General features: G+C 39.2%; 1 protein-coding gene across 1 annotated transcript in view; it reads left to right on the top strand.

The window, feature by feature from the left end:
* ARPP21 (cAMP regulated phosphoprotein 21) overlaps positions 1–21,428 on the top strand; it is a 150,443-nt gene that overhangs the window by 79,847 nt on the left and 49,168 nt on the right. The window contains exons 15-17 of the mRNA XM_042782805.1: positions 26–130; positions 1,023–1,283; positions 7,312–7,438. Of these exons, the coding sequence (XP_042638739.1) occupies positions 26–130; positions 1,023–1,283; positions 7,312–7,438 (493 nt within the window). The remainder of the gene's footprint in view (positions 1–25; positions 131–1,022; positions 1,284–7,311; positions 7,439–21,428) is intronic.

Below are 21,428 nucleotides of genomic sequence, written 5' to 3'. Positions count from 1 at the left end.
CTGATTGGCTTTTTCTCTCCTCTAGTCTGTCCAGGGGCTGCAGGCTTCCTCACAATCAGTGCAATATCCAGCAGTCTCTTTTCCTCCCCAGCATCTTCTGCCTGTGTCTCCAACGCAGCACTTCCCCGTGGTACTGTATTATATGTGTATGACTTGTGTCTGGGAGAGCATTTACTACTTTTCTGTGCAGGACTGGCTGCTGCTGGGTGGGTGTGCTGTGCGACTGTGATGGTGGTGTGTGTAAATGTCTCATTCCTGAACATCGCGGCCCATCTCTGCCAAGTGATGGTTTCCTTTCTATCATTTGACCTGTGTTTAGTGCTCCTGCAGTTTACCAGTTACACAGGAATTCAATGCTCTCTGAGTTAGAAGTCAGGAACAGAGTGATATAGGAACTTGGTGTAAGGGTTTGGGAAATATTGTGAAGTCTGTTGTGCATTGTGCTCCCAATGCAGGTATTCTCCCTTGCATCCTAGAGCCCCAATTTTCTTTCATTTTCTCCTCAATGTACTAAGTCCTTTTGTGTCATAGCTCAAAGACTGAGTCAAGATCCTCAATTTCAGGCCAGATCAGTGAACAAACACTCTCTAATACAGGAAATGAAATCCCACCCTACCTGTCTGGCTCCATCATTCTCTGCAGCACTAGTGTGTGGCAATGAATAAGGGTGCCCCAAAGGCACACCCTGAACTTGCTACTGGGCAGACCTCTAGTTGTGCAGCACCATTCTGAGGAACTTGAGCCCTCAATGAAAAGCAATACCTTTGCTTCCAATGCAAGTGGGAGATCTGGGTCTAATTCCTTTCCATATCTGACCCTCAGGATGATTTCAAACTCAGTTTCTCTTGTTATGTTCTGGCCTGAGAATTCCTTTTCTGTTTTCTTTTCTTTTTATTTTGCTTTTCCAAGGTGTACTTTTCCTTTCTTCCATAACTACAAGCCTGTGGCCTGTGTCTACCTGAGTGAGCCCCTTGCGTTACTACAATCGTGGTGATTTTCTTGCTTGTTTCTGTGACTTGCAGAGAGAAGATGTGGCAACACAGTTCAGCCAAATCAACCTGAGCCGGCAATCCTCAGGAGAAACCCCTGAGCCCCCATCAGGTCCCGTCTACCCATCGTCCCTCATACCGCAGCCAGCCCAACAGCCAAGCTATGTCATCGCCTCCACAGGCCAGCAGCTTCCTCCAGGGGCCTTTTCAGGCTCTGGACCACCCATCTCCCAACAAGTCCTCCAGCCCCCTCCCCCACCACAGGGATTTGTGCAACAGCCTCCACCTGCACAGGTAGGTGTGCTTTTTCCCACACCTGGGATTCACAGCTTATCTGTGGGGCACTTTGACTTCTGTTTTCACAGGTCAGCTTGCAATGCCCTTCTGCCAATACTGATAGTCTTCAGGAACAAGACCTGGTCTGTGTTTCTGTTCATCTAAGTATGCAAAGTCATGGGGTTCAGAAAGTAAGTTTAATGAAAGTGACCCAACTGTCCATGATTCTAGGAGGAAATACCACATTTTCCAGGCTGCTGATGCAGAGGCCATAGGGAAGCATTGCCTCCTGTATGATGTCCTGCTTACTGGATTGACTAGGAATGTCCTTGGGGAAGGAGTAGTCCTGCACCTGGGGGACTTTTGACATTCTCTTGCTGCTGCTAGTGAAATGTACTCTTTGCTTTTTCTATCAATTCATAAGCATTTTCTGGAGTTAATCCAGTGCTCCAGGCAGGAGCCCCACTATGAATATAAAGGAGGAAGGTAAGCTGATACCCAGTGTCTCTCCTCTCCCTGGGGAGAAGCAGAGCTCACTTGTGCTCTCACGGGTAGCCATTAATCATATTTAATTGACTTGAGCATGTAAGACACCACAGATCACTGATTTTTACTGTCTTCTCAAAGGCTGATTATGTGTTACTGTTCACCACCAAACATCTCTGGTGCTCTCCTGGGGATCCCTTGCAGAATATTGGAAGTGATTACTGTCAAGATGCAAAATGCGCAGAGGCATTTTCTGGTCTATTTTCAAGGCACATACATCCCAAGCAAATCCCATCCTAATTATGAAGTTTTGTATTGGGTGAGCTCCTTAAAGTGCAATGTCACCTTTCTGTCATTGCTTTCACTGTGGTAACATCCTGAATAAATTGTTTGCTTTTTCAAGCCCCACAAAAACCATAAAATGATTTTCACTGTTGCTCATTTTAATTTGAGTGACTAATTAATTAACAGTTCAACTTCAGTGGCCTCCTCTGCAATATGTCTTTGCAGGTAGGACTTTTAGGAGAGGTGAAAAATAATTTTCGGTCACAGGAGAAAGGGCTTTAGCAATGTGTTAGTTGTTTTGTTCATAAATCAAGTACTTCAGGTTTCATTATAAGGATAAAATAGTTTAGCTTGTGTAGCTTAAGTAGCATCTAGGTGTTCTTATCCATTTCTATTGTCAAAAAGAAGAGCTGGCAGAATATTTAATTGAAGACTTTAAAAGGAAAGTCCTTCCCTGATGAAAGAATTTCAGTATTAGTTCACTGCAGGAACAACAATTCAAAACCCTGTGTCAGAAATACGTTCATTTCTTCTTCAATAAATTTGCAAACAGAAAGGGGGACAAAAGAAATGTTCATGGTTCATGATCAGTCTGAACATCTCTTTTTTAAGGAATGACCAAAAAAGGAATATATAACCCATAATGATTTTCAATTAGGAGCTCTAGTAGCATAGGGCCTAAGGCAAACCAGAAGGCTGGCGGTTCAAACCCACCAGCCACTCCTCGGAAGGAAGGTTGGGCAATCCTACTTCTGTAGTGATACTGCCTCGGAAACTCAAGAAGGGGTCGCTATGAGTTGGGGCCGACTCGATGGCACATAACAACAACAACAACAATGACTTTCAATTAGTAAACATTTAAAACCTGGTTACTCTATTAATTGAACAATGAAAAGAGCTCAGTTGAGATTAAGCCCATGAACACATTAGAAAGATGTTAAATATATGCAGAAATGAACCTGTTTAAAAACTTTGAAGGTCAGTTTTGTCTGGCTTTTTATGTGTGCATTCTGAATTCCCATTGGAAGGGCGAAACAGGAAAAAACCTGGACAACGCAAAGAAGGACTTGGAAAAGGGAGGTGAGGAAAGTGCTCACTTTTTAACTTTCTTCTTTCTCTTCTTTCTTTCTTTCATCTCCTAATCCACTCATTATTTATATTCTCCATATTTTAACATTATTGTTGTTGCTTTTAGCTGCCATCAAGTTGGCTCCCTATTCCTGGCAACACATGCACAATGGAACAAAACACTGCCTGTTCCTGCACCACCCCATGATCAGTTGATAATTGGATCGTGATCCATAGAGTTTACATTGACTGCTTTTCTGAAGTAGGTCACCAGGCCTTTCCTGCTAGGCTCCCTTAGTTTGGAAACTCTATTGAAACCTGTTCAGCATCATAGCAACACTCAAATTTCTGTCACAGTCAGTTATGTAAAGTATGTATATTTCCTCCCCTTTGGTGTCCTTCACCCTCCTCACTTCTCCCTTGCCTTCTAACCTTTCATATTAATTCTTTAAAAATTCCCTCTTAGTTCAGCTCCCACCCTCTGTGAGTAGGATGAAGGTGAATGTATTTGTTATCTGGTGCTGCTAGAATAGATTTACCACAAATAGATGGCTTTAGCACACAGAAGTTTGGGAGTTTAGGAGGTTCTCACAGTTAGGAGGCTAGATGTCTGAATTCTGGGTGCCACCTCTAGGGGAAGGCTTTCTCTCTCTGTTGACTCTAGGGGAAGATCCTTATCTCTTTTCAACATCTGTCATTTGGCATGTTTTAGAGATCTACATGTGTCTTGGCATTAATCTTCCCCTGGCTGTAGGAGGTTCTCAGCACAGGGACCCCAGGCCCAAAGGATGTGCTCTGCTCCCAGCTCTTCTTTCTTAGTAGTTCGGAGGTCCTTCTGATCTCTGCTAGATTGTTTATTTTATATCTCAAAAGAGATTGACTCCAAATACAACTTAGTCCTGTAGATTTTATTCTGCTTCCTTAACATAATTGTCTCTAATCCTGACACATTAACACCACAGAGGTTAGGATTTACAACACATAGGATAATTATATCAGAGTACAAAATGGAAGAAGATTACATAATAATGAGAATCATGGCCTACCAAAGTTGACATATATTTGCAAATGCGGAGCACAATTCAGTCGTAACACTGAGCCAGGTGCCCATTTGTATGACATGGTTGGTGGCTAGAATTCCTAAGAGCTGGCTGAAGCTCTAGTTTGGGCTGTGGGAGAAAGTGAGTAACTGAATGAAGGTGGTTTTATTTGGGCAGACCTTTAGCACAGCTTCTAAAGTGTCAACAATTTAGGACTTGGAAAAAAAGCAAAATCAAAGCTAAAAAAAAAAAAGGAATCCTAAAAACTGAGGATCTTTAAAATTAACAATAAGGAATTGTGCTTTCTTCTAAAACATTAGTGCCCATGAGGGAAAATTTAGGTGTTTGACCTCTATTACTCACTCTGAAGATATTTTCATATTTCATATATTGAATATAAGAGGAGAGTCGACATTGAGATAACAGGTTCATGGCCTAACATTTCTTTCCTAAGGAATAAAATGGGATTATTCCTTAAAAGCATGTAAATAGAATGCTGATGGTAAATTAATTACCAGAGCTCCCGAATTCAATAATAGTTTTTCCTATTCTTATTATTAGGAAGCACCTGATGTATAATAGTACATTGTTATATGGGTGTTATAGAATTTACTTTTTTTTCCTCAAAATGAAGACATTTTCTTATTTGCTAAGACATCTATATCCTATCCAAAAGGTAGCATGTTTCCTAGTTTTGAATATGTGTGGGCATTTTTCAGGGAACACATTTAATGTTCTTTTATGTCTTCTTGTGAGCCTCACAGCATTTTTTTTTTTTAAATAAGAGCCAAGCATGAGTTTGAGTAGAGTATTCCACCTCAAAGTGTTGTATTATGTTTTTAAAATGAGTTTCCTTCCTCTACCTGCAAATAAATCTCACACAAAATGGTGCTTTTTGGCTTTGGACAATATTGATAGCAGAGTGTGGGAGCTCTGGTGGCATAGTGCCTAAGACATTTGACTGCTAACCAGAAGCTGCCAGTTGGGCAATTTACTTCTTGTTTAGAGATCCCTCCTGGGAAACCCAAGAGGGAAGGAGTTGCTGTGAGTCAAATCGACTTGACGGCAGTGAGTTTGGTTTTGGTTTTAGATTTCTCTATGTGCGACTGTATAAGAATCCAGCCCTGCTGGTCACACCTCCTCTCTGTACAAGAAGCAGTCAATCAGCACACCAAAGAGATGTAAACACAAGACCTAACAGGGTCTTCTTCTCTCTATATTGAAATCAAGGCTTACTACCATCCAGCCATGGATTCCTAATGGACAAACACATGAGGAAGAGTCAAGAGTAGGAAGGAGGGCTAGGAAGACCAGAGCCTGTAGTGAGCAAGGAAACTCTTAGGTGACCTTTTAATAAAATGTAACCTCACCCTGCTCTCAAGTAAATGTAGCCCAACCTTTGTCATAGAATAGGAACAATTAGATAAGTAATTACTCTCTTGCACTGTGAGAAGGGTCTTGTCCCCACTGATACCCTTGGGTAGATAGGAAATCTCTCCAGATCAAGTGACATTTGGTTTGAATCACTTTGGAAATTCATATATTTCTAGTTATTGTACATGTAAGAAATGTTGAATTGATAAATGTGTTGCCTATATTCTTAGAACCACGTATATATTTTTATGTGTGTCTACGTCTTTGTGTTTATATTTATATATATGCAACTGAAGTTTTTTTTTAGATTTTTTAAAAGAGGTTACAGAAACCGTATTTTTTAATGTATCTCTCCCTTTAGAGTGAATATATATACATATATATACATATATATACATACATATGTATACATATATATGTATATATGTATATACATGTATATATATATATATGGAGCTCTGGTAGTGTAGTGCCTAAGGCACTTGACTGCTAACCAGAAGGCTGGTGGTTCAAACCCACCAGCCACTCCTCAGAAGGAAGGTTGGGCAATCTACTTCCGTAGTGATACTGCCTCAGAAACCCAAGGAGGGGTCGCTATGAGTCGGGTCCAACTCGACGGCACATAACAACAAACAACAACACACACATATATATATGTATATGTGTGTGTATATATATATATGTGTGTGTATGTGTGTGTTGTGTTGTGTAAAACTCACGGCCATCAAGTCGGGTCTGATTCATAATGATCCCTCCTTGGGTTTCCGAGGCGATATCACTATGGAAGTAGATTGCCCAGTCTTCCTTACAAGGAGTGGCTGGTGGATTTGAACCTCCAGGCTTCTAGTTAGCGGTCAAATGCCTTAGGCACCACACCACCGGAGCTTCTATATTAGGCAAGAAGTCAACATTTTTCATGTCTCACCTCAGTTCCCTTTATTAAAAACAATTCAAGTTAGATATAATATTTAAAACTACCACCAGTAAGCCCTGGTAATAGTACATAACTGTTTATTGTTATGTTTAAAATGCACAGAATTCAATGGTTTAAAGCAACCACCATTTTACTGACCAGAATCAGGTCAGAAATTCCAGCCAGACTCATCAGAGATGGCTCACCTCTGCTCCAAATGGTATTGGCTGGATACCTTGTCTGGATCTTACTCACTTACGTGCCTGGAACTTTGGTAAAGCTGTTGACTGGGCTGCCTGTGTTCTCCACATGACCTCTCTCCACAGCAGGATAGCTTGGACTTCCTTTACTTGATGGCTGACTTTCTTTCCTGCAAAAGTGGAAGCTGCAAGGCTTCTTAAGGTTTAGGCTTGAAAATCTTAGATATCCCTTCTGCCTCTTTGCATGGGTCAAAGCAGATTGCACAGCCAGCTCAGATTCAAGGGCTTGGAGACTAAGTTTCACCTTTTCACAGAGGAGTAGCATGAACATACATACAGGAAAATGGGTAATTCTGGGGCCATCTTTACAGACAATCTGTAAAATCATATTATGTTATAAGATGGCCTTATGTATTTTAGGGAACTCTGGTAGCATAGTGCCTAAGGCACTTGACTGCTAACCAGAAGGTTGGCGGTTCAAACCCACCAGCCACTCATATGAAGGAAGGTTGGGCAATCTACTTCCATAGAGATACCACCTCGGAAACCCAAGGAGGGGTCACTATGAGTCAGGTCCGACTCCAGGGCACATAACAACAACAACAATGTATTTTAATTACTTTTTAAAAAGTTACTTTATGTAGAGTTCTTAGTCCCTGCTTTTCCTCATTCTTCCACAGATGCCCGTATATTATTACCCATCTGGTCAGTACCCTACCTCAACCACACAGCAGTACAGGCCCATGGCCTCAGTTCAGTACAGTGCTCAGAGGAGTCAGCAGATACCACAGGCGGCACAACAAGCAGGTACTTGGTCTTTGTTTCTCATTTTCTCTCTAACACGGTGATTTTTGCAGGTCATTCTCTGAACTGTCCTCTTTGGGGAAGTATCCAATCTTGACAATTTAAATAATCTCATTTCCCTTACTGTAAGCAGATGACCAAATATTTGATTGTATGCAGAAAAGGAAAAGGTATAAGAAGGTGAAGCATGTCCCTTTAGCATCCCAGGCATGCATGCTAAGGACAATTCCCATAAATTTCCATTATTTTGAGATCCTTTAGGTTTATTTCAAAGTAGAAGGCCAACCACATTCCCCTACCTCTAGTTCATGCTTTTTCTTTCTAAATTTTTAAAACTTTTAACTTGAAGAGAATTCTTTCCCTGGTTTCAAGATTAGGGAGCCAGGTTAGGTTGAATCTATACCATCCTAAAAAGGACTATGTTTGAAAGAAAGCCAAGACAATGCAGCCTGTGTCTCAAAGGAACTTTGGCTGCATGGTTCACATTCACGACGGCCACAGCACAGCCTCCTGCCCAGAGCCTGGCAGCCACTGTGCAGTGGGAAGGGGGGCCGATACACTGTACGAGAGTGAGTAGCAGGTCTCACAGTGAACCGGTCTCTTTCCCTACTGTGTCACACTCCTAATGGATTGCCGTTACCCAGAGAACAGCAGAAACCCAGCAGGGGAGTGACTTGTGCTAGGGAGAAGGTTGTGTCATTCCTGCTGACCAAACTGCAGGAAAAACTGCTAATTGTCATGCTGAAGACTGCCTGACTGGGAGACTCTGCCTTCTGTAAGTAGGTCATGTAAAAGAACACATGTTTTCCACTGCACCTCATCAATGCCTGCTTCATGATCTGATTTCCGCCTAGACGTTATCTATGTACACATAGAATACGTACAGATCTATGCATGGAATATATACATGATATGCTTATTTTTAAATATATAAATTATGACCAAAAAACATAATCCCTACCAAGGATTAATATCAATAGCAAATAGCTGAAGAATACTATTGCTGCCATTGCTAGCGTTTTACCAGTCTGGAAAAAAAATTACATCCTTCTGTGTCATAGATAACTATAGGTTCTTTAGTTCATTGCATGGCCTATTTAAAGTCTGTAAGAGAAGAATTCAAGGAATGTATAACAGCCAACCAGACCATGTTTTATTTCTATAGGGTATTAGTTTTGGGCACAATATATTTTGACCTCTGAATCAGCTTTACACTTTTATGGTAATAAGCCACAAAATAATTCCAAAACATTAAGTATTTTAATTTTTGGCAAAATTTTCTACAATTAGTGGAAAATGTCATTATCTCTATATCATTTTGAAGGTACCTGTGCTATCATGATTTAGACATAAACTATGCTGATGTGTTGCCTTCATTTTTAAATGCCTTATTTCCTTCTACTAATGCTTATCAAGAAATTTACTTAGAATTTCCTAGATGTGGGACAAGAGGCTTTAATGAAGTTTTCTTTTGGTGACTAATGTCTTTAGAAGGACAAAGATTCAGATATCTAATTATAATGCTTTTGCTGTTACTTAGTTCAGTGCCTTTGTGTTACATATTTTTATAGAGAGATATTTCAGTCTTGTGTTAGAGTGTATTTCATATACAGGAATGTACTTACAGACATGCTGGAACCCACTAAACCCTGGGTCAGTGTGAGGAGCCAAAGCTGAGTAAGTCGGATGATTGAGAGGGTAACAGAGTTAGATTTACAATAAGCCTTGATTTCCCACTGACTCGAACATTGCTATTTCCCCTCTCCACTAATGTCCCTGATAGGTTTCAACAAAAGGGGGAGTGTGTGGGACTCTTTTATAAAACATTGTGAGAGCATTTATGGCCCCCTTCCATCTCAGCAAGACTCACCTGGCCTCAACTACATTTTCTGTGGCAACCTGGTGACTTAGACGTGGTCCATGCTCCCAAATAACTATGGAAATGTCAGGTGACATAATGACACTGTAATGAGGAAGAACGCATTTCAAAGTGATACTATGCTCAAAATAGAAGCAAAGGTAATGTGTCAGTATCAAGAAAGTGAATGAGAGTTAATGTGGTCTGTAGAGGTGGGTAGTGAGAAAACGAAAATGAGGAATAGGATCTTCTCTCTAATGTGATACCATTGATATACACATGCAAACACATAGTTACTTTGAGTTCATAGTTACTGTGACCACCACACCTGATCCAAAAAAAAAAAAAAAAAACCCACTCCCGTTGAGTTGGATCCGACTCATAGCAACCTCTCCTTGGGTTTCCGAGATGGTATCACTACGGAAGCACATTGCCCAATCTTCTTTCTGAGGAGTGGCTGGTGGGTTTGAACTGCCAGCCTTCTGGTTAGCAGTCAAGTGCCTTAGGCACTATGCCACCAGAGCTCCCAGTACAGTATCTGTTGCTAATAAAGTCCAGGTAACCCGGCTCACACAATAGCTCTGTAGCAGCAGGTGAAGAAGACTCCAGGAGAAGTCTTGGAGACTTCTTGGAAGATTTGGAAATCTCTGTTAGTTACTACATCTTTCCAATGCTTAAACCTATACACAGTGAATTTTTATGATGCAAATTGGATAGGACACTGGAATTATACTGAGCCCCAGTAGAGGGGCATATGTTCTTCCTTCTAAGGATTTTGTACTTTTTACCTCATCAGTGGGTTGTGAATGTGGTAAACATGTGGAATAAGAAGCCTGTGTTTGTAGTAATTATAAATAAAGGCTACCAATGTTTAGCAATTTGGAAGAAATCAAATGGTGCTTTTGCAAAGTGATGTTTAGAATATGTAGCTACGTATTTGAGGAAGAAAATAAAAGCCTTTAATATATGAATATCTCCAATAGAAAAATTGTTTATTGTCAATCAGACATTCTCAGATCACCTAACAATGGGGTATAATTGCCTTTATAAGGCTGTTGTTGATAACCCAACACTGGGTAGGAATGCAGTTATGAAGTTATAGCTGAAGCTGGAATTTAAATTATCCTGATTTAAAAAGACTTGGAGATGAGAGTGTCTTACTGAGAAAAGATTTTCTCAGTGGTCAACTATTGAAGTGAAGTACCATATTTTTATGCAAATAATGCATGCATTATACATTTTTGCATACAGTGCAGTCATCCACACATTATTTCTATAAGTGCACTGTACTATTTTTTACATATTGATTGTTTCTATTTCATTTTCTTTTTCTGTCCAGTGGATTTAATATTAATTAATAGTAAGTTTTTTTTGTTTTGGTGCCTGTTGATGAGAGGTAGATTCCCAGCATCAGACCCTCACTAGCCTACTTTTGTGTTTCTAAAGCAGCCCCTCTCCTAGCAGGATTCCTTTCCTGCTCTGCAAACCACTTTCTTCAATGCAGGAAGAAATCACTTTTCCCCACCCTAGAAACAGCCCTCTCCAAAGCACCTGGCCTCAGCCTAGCAAGGTGCAGGTCTGTGCATCATAGACTGGATAGACTGCTCACACAGTTGAGGCTGGGTTTCCACAGTTGTGCACTTTCTGCCCTGCCGTCTGGCTGCCTGATCTCCTGCCCACACATACATCATGGGGAAGGCAGGAGCGCCACAGACACGGAGTGGTTGCATATCCCTCACTTGTATGAAATGAGTCCAGCTGGCCACCTGGAGGCCCTGCCCTGGAACACTGCAAGTCCATACTATCCTGCCACCTTGTTTCACATAAAGTCAGCATCATGGGACCTGGGCATGTGCAGGCAAAAGTTCCCACCCATCGCAGGACCACTAGTGCTCAGGCTATGGCAGCCTTGCACACAGCCTCCACTCTACTGTCCACCCTTCTCTAGTATGACATACCTGGGCACAGATTGGCTACAAACTGAGATATTTATGTTCAAATCACACATTAGAAGGGGGCGGGGGAGTTGGAGAGAAAGAAAGAAAGGAAAATTATTCATCCTAAATAATGTCTTCAACTCTAAATATCCTTTTCAGTTTGTCTTTTCAAGAAATATATTTAGCTTCATTATTCTTGGCTCTTCAGTATCTTGGGCATGTCCTAAAAGCAACAAAAATGAACTTATAAAGTCTTGTATGTTTTCATAAATGGACATTTGAGAATGAATGAAATCTGATTTGGTATCAGTATATTATACTTGTAAAATGAATTGGGAAGTGTTCTCTGTTCTTCCATTTTCTGAAAGATACTGTTTAAAATTGATACTAAATCATTTTATGTATATTTGGTAGAACTCTCCAATTAAACTATCTGGATTTGGAAGTTTTCAGAAACTGTATTAAAAAACATTTTTATTTTAAGACAATTTTGGGAGATTTTTAATTATGAATTCCAGTTATTTCCTAATGGTTGTAGGAATATGCAGATTATCTATTTTGTCTTGAGTTTTGCTTTTTATGGTTTTCAAGAAATTGGCCCATTTCTTCTAAGTTGATGAATTTATGAGAGTAAAATAGTTAATAGTACTCGTTTATTATCCTTTTGTTGCTATAGGATCTGTTGTAGTATTTCTTATTTCATTCCTGATACTGGTGATTTTAACTTCTGTCTTTAATTTTGTTTGTCTTGCGGAGCTCTGGTGGCATAGTGCTAAGGCACTTGACTGCTAACCAGAAGGCTGGTGGTTCAAACCCACCAGCCACTCCTTGGAAGGAAGGTTGGGCAATCTACTTCCATAGTGACATTGCCTCGGAAATCTAAGGAGGAGTCACTATGAGTTGGGTCCAACTCGATGGCAGTGAGTTTGGTTTGGTTTTGCTAGATTTACCCATTTCATTGACCTTTCCAAACAACTGATTCTTTGTTTCATTGATTTTCTCTATTGTTTACTGTTTTCAATTTCAGCTATTAATTTTTTTTCCTTCTGCTCCCTTTCAGTAGATTTTGCTCTTCTTTTTGTAGTTTTTTTAAGGTAGGAAATTAGATTAGTGATTTAGGCCTTTTATCCTTTCTAATGTAAGCATTAAGTACTACAGATTCTCGTTTCAGCACTCCTTTAGCTGTGTCTCATATACTTTGAGATGCTTTATTTTTATTGTAATTCAGTTTTTTTTTTTTTTTTTGGTATCTTTTGAGACTTCTTATTTAACCTATGGATTATTTAGAATTATATTATTTGATGTCCTAGTGTTTGGAGATCTTCCTATGATCTTTTCTGTTACTGATTTCAAGTTTGATTCTGGTATAGTCAAAGACTATACTCTCTATGATTTCAGTAACTTTAAATTTGTTGAGGTTGGTTATATGGCCCCGAGTCTATCTTAGTGAATGTTCCATGGGCACTTAAAAAATGTATATTCTGCTGGTGTTGGATGAAATCTTCAATATATGTCACTTAGATCCTGTGGGTTGATTGTGTTGTTCAGATATTCTGTATTTTTGCTGATCTTATGTTTAGTAGTTTAATCAATTGCTGAGAAACAGATGTTCAAGACCCCGCTATCTGACTTCTTTAAGTCCTGGAATATATCTCAAAGCAAATGTTGCCTCCAGTATCCCTGAAGTCCAAAAAGTGCATTAAGGAGAGATTTTGAAGTTATACAGAATATGCTATCATTTGACTCTTTTCCCAAATAAATAAGAAATGTTTTGTTTCCTAAAAGAAATTAGATCATTCCAAATAAATAATTGGGAAGGTAAAAGCCCTCTGATCAGTAAGGTTTGGGTAAAAAAAAACCTCACTGCTGTCGAGTCGATTTCTACTCATAGCAACCCTTCCTTGGGTTTCTGAGACGGTATCACTATGGAAGTAGATTGCCTGGCCTTCCTTCCAAGGAGTGGCTGGTGGGTTTGAACCGCCAACCTTCTGGAGGGTTCTGGAAGCTGTTCCTATAAGCTGCTGCCTTCATTTCCAATCTCCCATGCTTTCAGCACTGTTCCTTCATGGCAGTAATATTATTTTAAGCTTATGTGGAAGAATAATATAGATGATTGTTTACAACAGACAGTCCAACATTAATCCTGTACCCTCCTTATGGGCCAGGAGAGTGTTTTGTTGAATATCAAGAAAATAGAACTATAGAACTACAAGAAAATAAGCTGGATGAAGGAAGGCAAAAAAAAATCTGCAAACCTTAAAGTTGATTAGGCTCTAACCACAGAAAATCATTTCCTGTGGATTCTGAAAACTGTGGAGATACCTCTCCCCTCTCCCCTACTTCTAAGTGTCTGCTGAATGATTCATTTTGGATAAAAAACAGTTTTATAGAGCATTTTCCATGAAAATGATTTATTTTTGAAATTTTAGTCCGAAAGAAACCATGAAGAGGAAATCTTAAAAACACATGATCTTGCAAAACCCTATGCAAGTTTTGCAGAGTGTTTAAGTTTATTTAATATACTTCCTGCTCTGTTGCTCTCAGGCCTCTGTGTTGAGTGAATGATCCCCCAACTCACCATGGAATAGTGGAGATCTTCAACATTTTTGATAACTTTTATTCACTCCTTATTCACACTTATATTTATGATTAACCTCACATGGGCTTTCTCTCACCCCCTTATCAATAGCCATCTTGAGATATTAATGGTAGAAATAAAAATGGAGTTTAAACACATTCTTTTGTTAAATGAGGAAACTGAGGCCAGAATTCACCCTCCTGCCCAATGTGGAGTCTCATTAGAGCCAGATCGGGGGCTTCTAGTACCTCAGTGTTTACAGATTTAATAATGAATATGTGATATTTATCTTTCAGAAAGTCAGCAGGTGTACACAGAGAGCCTGACAAAAGACATTTGTGAGATTCTGCCCCTATGTGAATTCATAACCATCTAACACTTGCTGATCAAGGAAGAACACACAAACCAGAGTGAAAATACTATTTGGATAATGTGGAAGTATGCTATCGACTCCATCCCCTCATAATAGAGGATTTGGCAATTCCCCACCTCTCAGAGCTTCATCTCTCTCTGCCTTGATAGAGAAGGTAGAAATAAGCCTTGCAAAAGCCTCCTGCTTGTTCAGTCAGTTGGAGAAAAGAATGATAGGTGCAGATAAAGAAGGTACATTGAGTTTAAAATGTATATAAATAACAGAGATACAGAACAGGAGTGAAGGAGAGAAAAGCAGGTCAGTGATGTAGATCTTGTTCTGTTTTGTTTAATTTTGGTAACTGGTAATATGATAGCAGTATAATTTAGGAATTTGCAGGAGACACGCTGAATTTTAGGATGTAGATTCTATTTGTTCAAACCGCCATTGTACATCTGCAGAAAGCCGTTGTGTGTAGGGAGTTGTTCAGCCAGGAATTATAGAGATGAAGGAGGTTAGCTTGTCAGAAATACAAAATTAAAAATAGGCCATTCGATTTTCAGTTCTTTCAGCCACTCCCTCATGATGTTTCACTGTTCTTTCCACTTCTTCCTCTCCTGGGAACAAAAATCTAAAATGTCTTCTCTCTTTGATTTTTTAGTGCCTCTACAACAAATGTACCCTAAGTAGATGATTTTAACAAACAGAATTTTATTTTTGGCAGCTGAAATTTCAAATTCAGGGTGCCAGCTCTAGGAGAGGCTTTGTCTCTTTGTTGGTTCTGGCAGAAGGTCCTTGTCCTTTTCAGCTCCTGTCCCTGGGTTTCTGAGTGATCTTCATGTGGCATGTATCTTCCGCTCTATTTGTGCTTCCCTGCTTCTTTCTTATTTTCCTTCTTTACAGAAAACAGTTGGGCTCAACTGTACAACAAATGAAGATGTAAATACCAAAAGATAAATCAAGTGGAAAATGCTAAAACAACTATTGCAAATATGTTAAATACATTCCTTTCACTAGAAACTCCTATAGGACAGATGGTATCTGCCCATGTTCAAACCCACCAGCCACTCCTCGGAAGGAAGGTTGGGCAATCCTACTTCCGTAGTGATACTGCCTCAGAAACCCAAGGAGGGGTCGCTATGAGTCGGGGCCGACTCGACGGCACATAACAACAACAACAACAACATATTGTTTGAGGGATTTGTAAGATTTTTCAGTTTAAAAATAGCATGATTCCTACAATTGCTCCAAATAGTATTAACCTTTCTCATATTCCAGCATAATGCTTCTCATTCCCATTTTTGTAAATGGAATAATTAGACCAATTAATGAAAAAACACATGAACATTTCCATAGAAACGTTTTCCAGACTAATATTTTCAGAATAATGTGTCCCAGAAGGATTTTATCCATGTGATTCCCACTATGTTAACAGAAATCAGACAATTAAATCCTTGTGTAACTCTGATAATTTATCCCTTTGCTTTTGGTAACATAACAATACAGACACTCGAAGTATAAATCACTTCCTTAGAGCTGCCAAGTGTCTTGACTGTTGTATTGCTTCTTTGAATGATTATCAGTTATTTATTCTTCTCAATTTTTTTTTTAAAGTAGATAAATGGGATTTTAAATATTAAAATATATGGAAAATACATGTACTGTAATTACACAAATAAGTCTTAAAATCATTAAGCCTTGTAAAAGGCAATTTAGGTAGAAAGATAAAATTCTAATTTCTATTAATTAACATATCTTAGTGCCCATACTGGTATTCCAAATTATTTCTTTAGCTCAGATGTCCCTCTCCCCATCTTTAGCCAGCCTCAAAGGAAACAAAAAACAACAAGAAAAATCAAGGCAGGAAATATCATAAGGAGAAAGAAAGAGAAAGAGACTTTTTAAGAGAGAACCTCCTCAATTATATCAACACTGATTGCTTAATAAGTTAAGCTAAAAATTCAGGATTCATGTCAATTTTTCTCAACTGCTCTGGCTAAATAAATTCATGGACTACATTAAGGTACATCTTGTTCATCCCAAATATATTTCAAAACGGCATTAAAGAGGCAACAACTTTTCTTATTAGGACTTGTTAATACTAACAATACGCTATTGGAACAGAACTATTATTCCTTTTTAAAAAAAAAAAAAGGAAGCTAACACATTGCTGTTCATAGAATATCTACACAGACTTATCAAGAAAGAAATGATGGCTTCAATGTATTTTCAGATAGTGTCAGGGATAATTATATGCTAAGGGGTGTCACTGGGCCCATGCCATTATAATGCATTCAGGAAGAAAGTAAATGCCAGGAACAGAGGGCAACATAGGTAGATTTTTCAAGACCTGGTTATTCTCTGCCAGCTAAAAACTTTTAACACTCATCACTTGAAATGAGTTTCAATGGGAACATTGCTATTTTAAATTTATTTGGTATTTACATCTTCATTTGTTGTACAGTTGAGCCCAACTGTTTTCTGTAAAGAAGGAAAATAAGAAAGATTGTTGCATTATCTATTTTCTTTGTAGTGTGCAAAGAAGCTGCTGTGAAAACAAACAAACAAAGAGTTTGCTTAGAGCTGGTTTTTCACTAAAGAAAGAAAGGTGGTGAGAAAAGACATGCAAATCCATGTCTTTTGAAACCTCAGTAATCCAGTGGGGTTTTCCTAAGACAATTTTAAATAATTTTTTAAAAATCAAATAACCCAAACTACTTATGCCAATGCCCAGGTTCACCTGATGATTTATCTGAATTAAATTAAGATAGAATTTTTTATTTTGTTGTTCCAGCCATGCACATTCTTGTCCCTCGTTTTCTGTTTTCTCTTCCTTTTGTTCTGTGTTAATTTTTTGTCAGAACTTCTGCTGTCAGCTGTCACCTCGGTCTACCAATTTCCTCATTTTTCAGCCCTGTCTTTCTTTGGCAGCACATTCATTTTGAATTCTTCATAGTCTCCACCTCCTCCCCATCCCAAACTTGTTTTCTTATTTTGTTTTCTCTCGTTCACTCTTTGAATTAATCTAATTGTCTATTTTTGTTCTATATTCTTCATTATGAGATAGGAGACTTTATTCTTGAAAAGGCAATCGGAATCCAACATGCAAATAATTAAGAATAATTTGTTGAATTTTTCCACTTTTGGACATAAGGCTCTGAGATTACTACACACACTACATCTTTTTAACCTTGGTATTCTTACAGTCAGCATGAAGTTGGCACTCAGAGTTTGTGCTTTTCACTACCGATTTGTAGTGATAAATAACTGGAAACAAGCTGCATAATGTTTTTTTTTTTTTTTTTTTAATCTTGTTTCTCAAATTCAAAGTTGTTGTGGTCCACATGGGAAAGATATTAAAATTTTGCATGGTATACACATTTGTCATTTCCAAGGGATTCAGTTTTGTGTAAAAATATCAGTGTTTCAACTTTGAATAGAAAGCAGCATTGTTGTTGTTGTTGTTATGTGCCATTGAGTCAGACCCGACTCATAGCGACCCTTCCTTTGGTTTCCCAGGCAGTATCACTACGGAAGTAGATTGTCCAACCTTCCTTCCAAGGAGTGGCTGGTGGGTTTGAACCACCAGCCTTCTGGTTAGCAGTCAAATGCCTTAGGCAGTACTGTTGTTTGTTGTTATGTGCTGTTGAGTCTGCCCAACTCAGAGTGACCCCTCCTTGGGTTTCTGAGGCCATATCACTATGGAAGAAGATTGCATAACCTCACAAGTAATTAGTCCCCTGAAATGTGTTCTGTTTAAAACTTTCTTCTTTCCCCTGTTGTAAGATAACCATTTTCTGCAGGGACACAAATATGAATTCAGCAAAACAAATGGAGGAGGACTTAGTTTACCCACCATGTCCTAGTATGCCTCTTCCTCAAATCATCAACATAGGATCAAAGTTTTCATTACTCCTCCAATTTGTAATGGAGCTGTGGTAGCACAATGCTTAAGTGCTGGGCAGCTAACCAAAAGGTTAGCAGTTTGAACCCATGCAGTGGCTCTGAGAGGAGGAAGGGGGAAGTGGGGGCTGGCAATCTGTTTCCATAAATACTACAGCCTAGGAAACCCTATGAAGCAATTTTACTCTGTCACACAAGGTTGCTGTGAGTCAAAATTGAATCAACAGCACCTATCAACCATAACTCAACCACACTGAAGCGCCATATACAGTTCCTTTTGGCCAAATGAGACACATGAACATTATAGATCTGGAGCCAAGTGAAAATGGCTGTAACCAAGGAAGGCTACAGTACTGTATATGCCTGGTAGAGTCAGTAAAATTCTAATAGAAATTCAGCAACTCCTACACCCTCTTTAGGGCTGATGAGGGTCACTTGCTTACAAGTGGTGTCACTAATTGATTCAGTTGTTACATCATGGTTCCATGACAGGCATTTTTTGCATATGTGTTCATTGTGACAGTATGCCACAACGTGCAGTAGCCTTCACGCTTAGGCTTCTGTCCAAATCCCTGAAGCCACGACAGGCCTCTTCCCACTATGGTTTCTTCTAGGCACTATTCATGGTTGGCAGCCAAGTCTTCTGGCTGCAATGCTGATTTGAAGCTCTTCAAGGATTCCTACCAACCCTAATTGCCTACTGACATCTTCCCCTGATTCCCACACCATTTCTCCTTGAAGGCACCCAGAGACTCATTAAACTTGCATTTCTAACCTTCTCCCGGATGCTCATCCTCTGTTTTTTTTCCCCCAATAGGTCCAGCACTATTAGACCTTTTATAAGCTATTGTTGGTCAACTCTGTGCCTAGAATTAAATAAATGGCAAAAGGAGAGACCAAAGTAGAGCCAAAAACACACCATGCAGAACTCAAGATACTGAGTTGCAGTGGAGCAGACAGTTGGAGGTATTGGGAACATATGTGATCAAATCTTGTCATGCTAGCTGCAAGTGCATTTTTCAAGAAGACCACCTCATGAACAAACACCATTATAATTTAATAACTTATGCATGGGTGAGTCAGAATTGACTCCATGGTAGTGGGTATGCATGGGTGGTGCTGGTATTCCAATACAGAGGTCAGAGGGCTTGAGGTGCACTTTAATCTTGACAGAGACCTTTATCTCCCCAGTTGATCTATTACATTTGTTATTGTTATTGTTGGGGGTTGTGGAATAGATCTTTTACTTATAGTGACCCCACATGACAGAGTAGGACTATCCTGTAGAGTTTTCTAGGCTGTAATCTTTATAGGAGCAGAATGTCAGGTCTTGTGTCCTATGGAGTTGCTGGGTTGGTTCATACCACCAACCTTTAGGTGAACAGCTGAGTACCTAACCATTTCTACATCAGGACTCTTTCAACTACAACTATCATGTAGGAAAGGTTCAGATTTTGCTGACCTGAGCCAATTGGATTGAGATGAGTTAAAGAGAGCAATCCAGGAACAAAACACAAACCAGAAAAAAAGCTCCTGCCAAACTGAAAATTAAGGCACTCTGGTGCCATAGTGGGTAAGACATTTGACTGCTAACCAGAAGGTAAGCAGTTCAAACCCACCAGCCTCTATACAGGAGAAAGATGAGACGATCTACTTCCATGAAGATTTACAGCCTTGGAAACCCAATGGGGGTAGTCAGGAGTATGAATCGACTCAATGGCAGTGGGTTATTTTTATTTTTTTCCTTTAGCTGAAAATTGTGGCGAACAATAAGAGAAGGAAAAGAGGCTACTGATGGTAATTTTTGTTGTTTTGTTTTACATATATATTGTTTTATAAATTGTGAAAAATATGTAGCATTGATAGTAAAAAGAAATTACAATAAAGACATAAAAACTACACACTGACACAACAATGAATTTTAATTTTTGCCTCTTTCTTTTTAATGCCTCTGAGCTTATATATGTATGTCATATGTACCAAAAAACAAACTCACTGCCATTGAGTCAACTGCGGATGAGTAGAACTGCCCCCTAGGGTATCCAAGGCTGTAAATCTTTACAAAAGCAGATTGTCACATCTTTCTTCCGTGGAGGGGCTGGTGGATTCAAATTGCCAACCTTTCATTTAACCACTGTGCTACCAGGGCTCCTGCTATATGTACATTCATATATTATCATTATAGATCATGACACTTTCCTATGAATACAACATTTTTTATTTATTCAAAACTCCTTATTTTTATTTTATATTTACATATGCACTGATTCTTCCAATATTTCTATAACACAGTTACACACAGTCCCAGGGGTTATGACTAAGATCCATTCCTAAATATGTCTTTAGTTGAATGTGTAGGTAAGTCAGAAAAAGTGCCTATGATTCTTATTTAGCCTTACTTTAGTATAAGAGGGAGCTCTGGTGGCACTATGGCTAAAGGAATTAGGCTGTTAACCAAAAGGTCAGTGGTTCGAACCCAACAGCTGCTCGGCAGGATAAAAGAGAATACTGCTTTGGAAACTCTATGGATTAGTTCTACACTGTCCTGTAGTGTCCCTATGAGTCTGATTTGACTTGGTGACAGTGGGTTTTAGTGCAAAAGAGGAGCCCTGGTGGTTTAGTGGTTAGGTGTTGGGCTGCTAACAGAAAAGTCAGTGGTTCAAACCCAGCAGCCATTCCATGGGATAAAAGAGAATACAGCTTTGGAAACCCTATGGGGCAGTTCTCCTCTGTCCAATAAGGATGTTGTGAGTCTAAATTGACTCTGCATCAATAGATTGTTTGTGTTAGTGAAAGAAAAAGCTTGAAGCATTTTCCATGATTTAAAAGCTGCCTGTTCAGCAAGTGAAGTTGACTGATGAAGAATTTGTTGGGAACAGGGGTTGGTTCAGGTTCAAAGTGAGGAAAAATTAACACAACATTAAAGGGCAAGTAGGAGTTTGTCCCTAAGGACGTTCTTCACTGGAGATTTACTATAATTAATAATCCCTACTTGTAGGTGCAAGGAGGTGTAGGTCAGTGCTCAGTCATCTGGGACCACACAAGGCCAGGTCCAAACCCCCAGCACAGTATCTTGTAGAATAACATCAATTATAACATGAAGAGTTTCTTAACACGCGTTTTGCTTTCCTGGTTTCCTGTGGCAAATATATATATCAAGTCGATTTCAACTGATAGCAACCCCCTTTGGGTTTCCAAGGCAATAAATCTTTACAGAAGTAGATTACCCAGTCTTCCTTCCACAAAGTGGCTGGTGGGTTTGAACCATCAGCCTTCTGATTAGCAGTCAAATGCCTTAGGCACTATGCCAACAGAACATCTTATATATTTATATATATACATATGTATATATATATGTACATACC

The sequence above is a fragment of the Orycteropus afer genome, unplaced genomic scaffold (genome assembly GCF_000298275.1).
Source record: "Orycteropus afer afer isolate SDZICR_OR568_19922 unplaced genomic scaffold, OryAfe1.0 scaffold00473, whole genome shotgun sequence".
In the NCBI taxonomy this organism is placed as follows: domain Eukaryota; kingdom Metazoa; phylum Chordata; class Mammalia; order Tubulidentata; family Orycteropodidae; genus Orycteropus; species Orycteropus afer.
Note: the sequence above shows the minus strand (reverse complement) of the source record. Positions and strands in the feature narration are given on the sequence as shown.